An 8,369-nucleotide genomic window follows, 5' to 3' on the forward strand; every position below is an offset into this window, starting at 1 on the left:
CAACATTGTCACCCGTCGCTCTAGTCCGAGTCGTCGATCGCGATCACGTCGGCGCGGGCTTTCTGACGCGCGCGCGTGCGCTTCTCGTCGGTCGCCGGTGCGTCGGCAACCACTTCGCGCTTGACCTCGATCTTCTTGTCGATGGCCTTCTTCTGGCGCGCAAACGCCGCTTCGATCGTCGACTGCGCGGCCGGCGACTTGTCGACAGGCAACACCAGCGGATGGTCGATTTGAGGTGCCTTGGGCGTCGTCACCGGCTGGACCACGGCCGGCTTGACAATGATAGTCTCGGGCGACGCGGCAGGCCCACGCACGGCGCGCACCGGGCCGTCGGGGATCGCCACGGGTGGCGGGCGGCGGGCCGCGACAGGCTTGCGACCGCTCGCCGGAACGACGGTCGACCGCTGCTCGGTCAGCCGCGCTTGCTCGGCTTGGACCCGGGACCACACTTCGCTCTCGACGCGCTGGGCCTCCCGCTGGACGGCTTGGAGACGCATCGTTTCGCTCTGCACCCGCATGGCGACCTCCAGCTCAATGCGCTTGGTCTCGCGCTGGGCTGCCTCGAGGCGCAGGGTTTCAGCCTGCACACGGGCGCGCACTTCGGCCTCCAATCGCTGGGCCTCGCGCTGCGTCGTCTCGAGCCGCTGCTTCTCGAGGGCCACACGCGCCGCGACCGCGAGCTCGAGGTCGACGCCGGTGGGTCCCGAAGCACTCGCCTCGGACGTGGCGGCTTCGTGCTTCTGCAGCACGAAGAACGTGTACGCGTCCGCGTTGTGGTGCGGGTCGTGCGCCATCATCTGGCGGGCCTCGTGTGCCATGCGCTGGCGGTCGCCTTCGTGCAGCTTCTTCATTTGCGTGATCGCGCGCACGGCCTTGGCACAGTGCAACACGGTGGTCTCGACCCACTTGGCCGACGGCACTTGCGCGCCCGGCGGCATGCACGTGCGGAACCGGTCGAGCGCCCAAATGTCCTTGACGTGGTCGTCCAGACCAAAGCACTCGACACCCTAATCATCATTTTCATCAATACAAGAGTCGTGGCAATGGGACTCGAACCTGCATGAGCAAAATATCGTGGTCGGGAGAGACCCACCACGACGGCAAGTGGCCCTTGTTGTACGACGCGGCGCGCGTCACACTCATCATGGCCATGTGCAGATCCTGTGGCCGCATCACGAGCACGTCTGTCCGGAGCAGTCGGAAAAACTCGATCCGGTTCACCAGCACCTGCGCCTGGTCGCGCGAGAGCGCCCATTGGTCCTGGGTGCCCCCGAGGATCGACGGCTCGGTCGATGGCTCAAAATGCGGCTGCCCGAGAATCGACCGCGCTGCACGCTCGAGCCCCACGGCTTCGTGCAGGAGCTCGGTCGGCCCCCGCGATCGGACGCTCATCATCGGGTCGTTGATGTAGAAGCGCCATTTTTCACGCTGTTCTTGCGCGGTCATGCACGTGCGCACGTCGGGCACGCCGTACTCGAGGATGAGCGTCATGAACCGCTCTTGGCGGTCGAGGAGCCCGAGGAACTGCATCTGGTCGGCCACGTTCAAGCTGCGCACAAACGGCACGACGGCCTCGGTCGCTTGGAACGGCGGCGCGCGCACATCTTGGGCCCACGCACGCAAGAGCGTCTTCGCTCGCTTCAAAAGCAACGTCGTCGACGGCCAAACGGCGTCGGGCGCCGCGCCGGGGTGGGTACTTGCAGGATACAAGAGCGCATCCGACTTGAGCGTCGCGATCGAGTTCTTGCCGCGCAGCCACCCGACGCGGTGGAGCCCGAGAAGCAAGCGGAGGTCGTCGGTTTGCGGCTGCCACCAGTTGGGCGCGTCCTTGTGCGCCCCCGTGGGCGGAAGCGTCCGGACAACGTTGAGGAGACGGAGGCGCACGAGGACGGTCTCGGGCGGCGTCTCGACGGGCAGCGGCGACGTGTTGGCGGTCTGGATGTCGTTGAGAATCGAGACAAACTCGAGGATCGGCGAGAGCTTGCGCGACACGAGCTGGTCGAGTTGGTACAGCACATCGAGCTGCTGCAGCTTGGAGACTGCGTGCTTGCACGTCGCCTCAAAGCTCAAGACGGACGAGAGGTCCGATGGAATCGGGATCGCGTTGATGTCAAAGAGCGGCGACGGCACAACGTGCTTGTCGTGCGGGTGCGACTTGAGGTGCAAGTCGCGGAGAATCGCCACCACGAACGAGTAGCGCTGCGCATACGTCTGGAGGTCGATCGTCTCAGCCGCCGTCCGCACGAGCTGCGCCACGTACGCGAGGGCAAAGCACTTGATCTTCTCGACCGAGAGCGTCTGCAGCGTCGGACTCGCCATGCGAATCTTGGTCCAGCGTCCATAGCCAAAGGCCAGCAGCGCCGCCTGTCGTCGACACATAAGATATGAGATACCGTGGAAAGAAAGCGTCCATACCGCAAACGGCTGTGTCTTGGGCGTCGTGCGCAGTGCGTTCGGGTTCTGGAGAAGCCCTTTGATGGGCCCAATCGGCGCATCGTCGTCCTCTTCGTCGTCGTCGTCGGAGCTCGGTGCTGCGTCTTCAATGACATACGCCGCGTCATCGTCATTTTCCTTTTCATTGGCCATCTTGAGCTTCTTGCCCGGTCGACGCGCCTTCTTGGAGCTGCCGGGCAATTCGCCGTCCGAGTTTTCTTCGGCATACGTGGCGAACCGGCCCTTGCAACGGCGCTTCTCGGGCGTCTTGTCGACTACGGTCCTCTCCTCGACCGCGTTGAGGCCAATGACCTTGGTCCAAAAGTCCGGGTCGTCCAGCGCGACTTGTTCGTTCGGGTCCGTCGAGCTCACAAACGTAGCTTTCGAGAAGCTCGACATGGCGTTCGACGCGGCCGGGTCCGGCTTGGTCTTGGGGTCGTGGACGACCGTTGTCGACCGCTTCAGAATGTCGTCGACCGACTCTTCGCTAAAGCGCTTGCTGGCCTCGGCGCCATCGTCCTTGAGCATCTCGTACGCCCCAAACTTAAGCAAATTCTCAACGTCTTCTTTGGACGCGGCCGGAAGCTCCTTGCCCTTGGCTTGGCGAATGCCGCCGAGCACCGCTTGGTCGAGCCCGAGCTTCATGGACGCTTGGTGGAACATGTGCGCTTCGTACGTCTTGGCCGTCAAGAGGCGGTAGATCTTGACCGACTTGGTCTGGCCAATGCGGTGGCAGCGTGCTTGCGCCTGCAGATCGTTCTGCGGGTTCCAGTCCGAATCGTAAATGATGCACGTGTCGGCGGCCGTGAGGTTGATACCAACGCCGCCCGCGCGCGTCGAGAGCAGCATGATGAACGCTGGACTCTCGGGGTTGCAGAATCGATCGATGGCCGCTTGCCGGTCGTTGCCCGTGATGCTGCCGTCGATCCGCTCCTTGACGTACCCACGAAGCCGCAAGTAGTCTTCGAGGATGTCGAGCATGATCTTGAACTGCGAAAAGATGAGCACGCGGTGGCCTTGCTCCTTGAGGCGCGGAAGAAGCTTATCGAGCAAAATGAGCTTGCCGCACGACTGCACGAGCAGCTCCTGGAGCTCCGACGGCGTCACGTGCGGCGTCTCCTTCTGAACGCGGGCGACTTCGCGGGCTTCGGCGCCAAGGATCAAGAACGGGTGGTTGCAGCACTTGCGGAGCTCCATGACAATGTTCATCAAGCTCGGCATATTTGCCTTCTTCGTGTGGCCGCGCTACGCATGGCATGTATCTCGGAAACTATCAAGTTGATACAACGTACCACGAGGAACTCGGTGTTGCGTTCGAAAATCGCACGGTAGTACTGCTTTTGCAGCACTGTGAGCTCGACTTCGATGATGGTCTCTTCTTTCGGCGCAAGCGACGTTTCGACGTCCTCCTTCATGCGCCGGAGCAAGAACGGCCGGAGCTCAACCTGCAGCTTCTTGACCTGGTCCGAGTCGACAAGGTTGCCGTACGCCTCGACAAAGTCTTCGGACGACGCAAACTTTGTCCGGTCCAGAAAATGCAGCAGCGTCCAGAGCTCTTCAACGTTGTTCTGGAGCGGCGTGCCGGTCAGAAGGAGGAGGTTGCCAAACTTGAAGTTGGCCAAGAGAATCGACGCGAGCTTCGACTTGCGGTTCTTCAGTCGGTGGGCCTCGTCGACCGCGACGACCTGCCACGGGATGCGCGCCAGTGTGATGTTGTCCGACGCCACGCACATCTCGTACGTCGTGATGAGCACATCAAACCGGTAGTGGGTCGTCTTCTTGTCGCGCACCGGGGCGCCGGGCGCGTCGTCCAGCGGGTGCGGGAGGTAGAACTCGTACTGCTCGATCGTCTTGCGCTCATCGTGCGATCCATGGTACACGACAGCGTTGAGGTCCGTCCAGTTGGTAAACTAGCCACCGCCATTTCGTATCAAGAAAGTATCAAGTGTGCACCTACCTCGCGCTGCCAGTGGGCGAGCGTCGACAGCGGCGCAATGATGAGGTACGGGCCGCGACGCTGCTCGACCTGGACGAGGTGGTTGATGTACGAGACCGTCTGCACGGTTTTGCCAAGCCCCATTTCATCGGCGAGCAGCGAGTTGCGGTCGTTGTACCAGTTGAAGAGCAGCCAGTTGAGACCCGCGACTTGGTACTCGCGCAGGTTCATGCCGCCCTTGAACGTCGCGGGGATCTTGTCGCCGTACGGGCGGAAGCTAGAGGCCTTTCGGACCTTGGGCGCGCGTAGCAGCGGTCGGTTGAAGGCGTGGTAGAGCGCCACCGCGTGGTCGTCGTGGAAGTCCTCGGCTTGCTCCCACGTGCAGCTCTCGTACCCGAGCGCCTTCCATTTGACAAAGTACTCGAGTGCACCTGGCTCGTCGACGTCTTGGCTCGGCTGGATCGCGAGCACGCGGTCGACGGTGCAAAACTCTGGGTTGAAGTACTCGTCGCCAGCCATCAGCGGCGCCCGCGCCTGCTTTTCCAGGAAGCGCTGGACCTTGCCCTTGGCGTTCTTCTCGTACTCGATGAGCTCCTTCTCAGACTGCCAGCACACGTGGAGGTACGAGAGGTCCTTCCACTTGACGAGGAACTTCTCGACCTCGTCCGTCGGCGGCAGCACCGGGTCGTCGTCGTCGGGCACAAAGATGGACCCAGCCGTGATGTAGTGCGAGTGCATGGCGTGGCACTTCTTCGCCCACTCGGCCACGGTGTGCGTCTCGACAGCCAGCACCTTGTCAATGATAAAGTTGTCGTCGCTCGAGGAGGCGTCGGCAGCGTGTGGCGACGACTTGCCTTCGGTCGAGCTAGCGTCCGAGATGTCCGACTCCGAGTCCGATGCTTCGGACGCTGACGCTGACGCCGACTCGGACGAGCTCTCCTTGGCCTTGGCCTTGGTTTTGCCCTTGGCACGCGAGACCTTGGGCGACGACGCGGGCGGCGGCGAGCAGCGCGGACGGCCACGCTTGGCCGGCTGCGCCTTCTCGGGGGCATTTTTGCGCTTTGCGGGCTCGCGCGGCTCGTTGGCTTCGAGGTACTCGTCGTACGTGACGACCGCGCGGGCGCGCTCGCTGCGCCGGTGGAGGAGCTGGCGGCTGGGCTTGCTCTCGACGGTCGGCTTTAGTCGCTTCCGCGGCTGCGGAGCCGCGATGACCTCATCTTCGCTCGAGTCGACGTCGACAATCTGGTTTCGCCGGCGCGTCCGGCGTGTCGTCTCTTCCGCCATCGACGGGTGGCTGCGTACCGGTGATGCGAACCCTCTGAAATCCGCAAACCCAAATGCACTCTTCCGCATCCGGATGACATCCGGATAATTGAGCTTGGCGCGCAGGCCACCACAACCAATTTTCAAATTTCGAGAAACAAAGTCCAACTGCCTGGTTTCACATCACACAAATTGAGCCATGGAAGGTCGCAGACAAGCTGGTAAAAAGCTGAAAAGGAGCTGCGATTGAGTCTGCACCACTCAGACTCAGTGCGACGGTGACTTCTCCCTTGCGCATTCAAAGCTACAGTACTATGCGTAGATGAGGTACACGTGTACTAGAACTAAGGAGCCTTTCAGTTCGGCAACATCAAGACCTTATGCATTATGTGCTTAGCCGTGTTTGAAATTAATTTTTTTGGTTGCTCTCGCAGAGCCTGCTAAATGTAACTGGAGCCAGGCTTTCAAAAGCAAGTGTGTTGATTCACACAACAACGCCGACGTATAAGCACTACACACTGTAGCTTGTTGTTGTTTTGTTCTATTACTCAAAACAAAATAAAGTAATGTCATGCTGCATCATGAGCTAGAAATCGCTAACGCTGCCATAACAGTAAATAATGCGCTGGCCTAAGAGCTATCCACGTCATGAATGAATTTTGGCCAATCAAATGCCAAGGAATTTGGTGCACCAAGAGGCAGAAATGCACAGCGGAACTTGTGAAGTCCTTGGCACAAACAGCAAAGGAATACCCTTGACTACCTGCAGGTGCAATTAAAAGAGGACCGCTGTAAAAATGGAACGTCCATCCAAACGAAAACGCAGTTTAGCACGACAGATTTTAGCTTCGTATTTCGATTCACAAACTTTTTTATGTTAATATAGAGGTATTGATAGAGCCAAACGAGCCAAATGAAGGAGCCATAGTGAGATTTGGTGGGAGGGAATGAGAAAGCTCACAGTGGTAGTACGTGGTGGCGAACAGCCCTTGCTCCCCACTTCCCAAGGTGCATTCTACTCCATCTCGCGTCATGTCCAGCACCGACGACGAGCCAGCAATTCGTCCTTTCATCAGGCACTGTTTCCATCCAAGCCTTGCGGTTCATCTGGGGCTGCGTCACCACGTCGTGCTGCATTTGCCGTCGGCAGCGTACAACGTATGGCGCAAGATTCGAGCTCAAAGGGTCGGTGCGCGAGTCGCTGGCAGAATGCTTGCGAGCGAAGTTGTCGGTGCGGATGGCAAGGCAGAGCCGTGTGACGTCTGCTAACAAGTGAGACATCATAAGCTTCAAGACCAGGTCGGCCGAGGTCCACAGGCCTTGGCTATCCATTTGGGGCACTTCGAAAAGACAACACACGGCCTAGCACAAAAACTGCACAAAGCTAACGACCTCATCGACTCGGTGGCTATACGCTCGCGCCTTTCATCGTCCACGAGGGCGACACTCTACAAAAAAGGCCACTCAACCAGTGGCTGCCCTACAACGACCAAGTCGTCAAGCCAATCACGGGCCAACGAAGAGTACGTTCGTCTCTATACCAAGATGCTTGGGGTCGAGAGCACTGCAACAAGGCTGGGACCGCGGCTCCATTTTACGACGAGTGGGCGTGTCGACCGGTCTCTCCCGAGCTACCCAATGCCGAGGTTCAGAGTCTTACATGAGGTTTGACTCATTTGCTTGTGGCACTTTAGTCCCGACGAGCGCTTCAACAAGACTCGCCCGAGGACGACTTGGACGGCAACTCCGACGACGAGCAATCGACCGAAAGCTTGGGTGGCGGGTCCCCTCACGACTTGGACAACGCTTCGGAAGCGGCAACGGCAATGAAAAGCCGAAAGCGCGACTTAACTAAGCTAGCAAGAAGAAACATAGAATGAAATGTATTGATAAGCCTGATACATTCGTCGCCACGTTCTTTCTTCCGCGACGCCTCGATGGGCGTCAATGACGACCCCACCGCGACGGTCACCCTCACGCTCGAGCAGATGGACGAGCTCTTCATGAAGTTCGTTGAAAACAACGCTTGGCTCGGACCCACCGGCGTCGACCTCGAGCTCGCGGTCGCGGCGCGTGTGGCCCTCGAGAAGCAGCGGCTCGAGACGACGCAGCGCGAGGCCCAGCGATTGGAGGCCGAAGTGCGCGCCCGTGTGCAGGCCGAAACCCAGCGCCTCGAGGCAGCCCAGCGCGAGACCAAGCGCATTGAGCTGGAGGTCGCCATGCGGGTGCAGAGCGAAACGATGCGTCTCCAGGCCGTCCAGCGGGAGGCCCAGCGCGTCGAGAGCGAAGTGTGGTCCCGGGTCCAAGCCGAGCAAGCGCGGCTGACCGAGCAGCGGTCGACCGTCGTTCCGGCGAGCGGTCGCAAGCCTGTCGCGGCCCGCCGCCCGCCACCCGTGGCGATCCCCGACGGCCCGGTGCGCGCCGTGCGTGGGCCTGCCGCGTCGCCCGAGACTATCATTGTCAAGCCGGCCGTGGTCCAGCCGGTGACGACGCCCAAGGCTCCTCAAATCGACCATCCGTTGGTGTTGCCTGTCGAAAAGTCGCCGGCCGCGCAGTCGACGATCGAAGCGGCGTTTGCGCGCCAGAGGAAGGCCATCGACAAGAAGATCGAGGTCAAGCGCGAAGTGGTTGCCGACGCACCGGCGACCGACGAGAAGCGCACGCGCGCGCGTCAGAAAGCCCGCGCCGACGTGATCGCGATCGACGACTCGGACTAGAGCGACGGGTGACAATGTTG

General features: G+C 60.5%; 2 protein-coding genes across 2 annotated transcripts; one reads left to right on the forward strand and one right to left on the reverse strand.

Annotated features, from left to right (window-relative positions):
- On the reverse strand, positions 1-5,701 carry SDRG_12601 (hypothetical protein). The gene is made up of 5 exons (XM_008618675.1): positions 4,391-5,701; positions 3,726-4,343; positions 2,416-3,678; positions 1,057-2,364; positions 1-1,007 (listed from the first exon to the last, which is right to left on the reverse strand). The coding sequence occupies exons 1-5, from the start codon at positions 5,651-5,653 to the stop codon at positions 21-23; spliced, it is 5,439 nt and encodes a 1,812-aa protein (XP_008616897.1). The 5' UTR covers positions 5,654-5,701; the 3' UTR covers positions 1-20.
- A 1,868-nt stretch (positions 5,702-7,569) lies between these two features.
- On the forward strand, positions 7,570-8,349 carry SDRG_12602 (hypothetical protein; the record flags this gene model as incomplete). The annotated part of the gene is made up of 1 exon (XM_008618676.1): positions 7,570-8,349. The coding sequence occupies one exon, from the start codon at positions 7,570-7,572 to the stop codon at positions 8,347-8,349; it is 780 nt and encodes a 259-aa protein (XP_008616898.1).
- Positions 8,350-8,369: the final 20 nt, after the last annotated feature.

The sequence above is a fragment of the Saprolegnia diclina genome, assembly GCF_000281045.1.
Source record: "Saprolegnia diclina VS20 unplaced genomic scaffold supercont1.51, whole genome shotgun sequence".
Lineage (NCBI taxonomy): Eukaryota > Oomycota > Saprolegniomycetes > Saprolegniales > Saprolegniaceae > Saprolegnia > Saprolegnia diclina.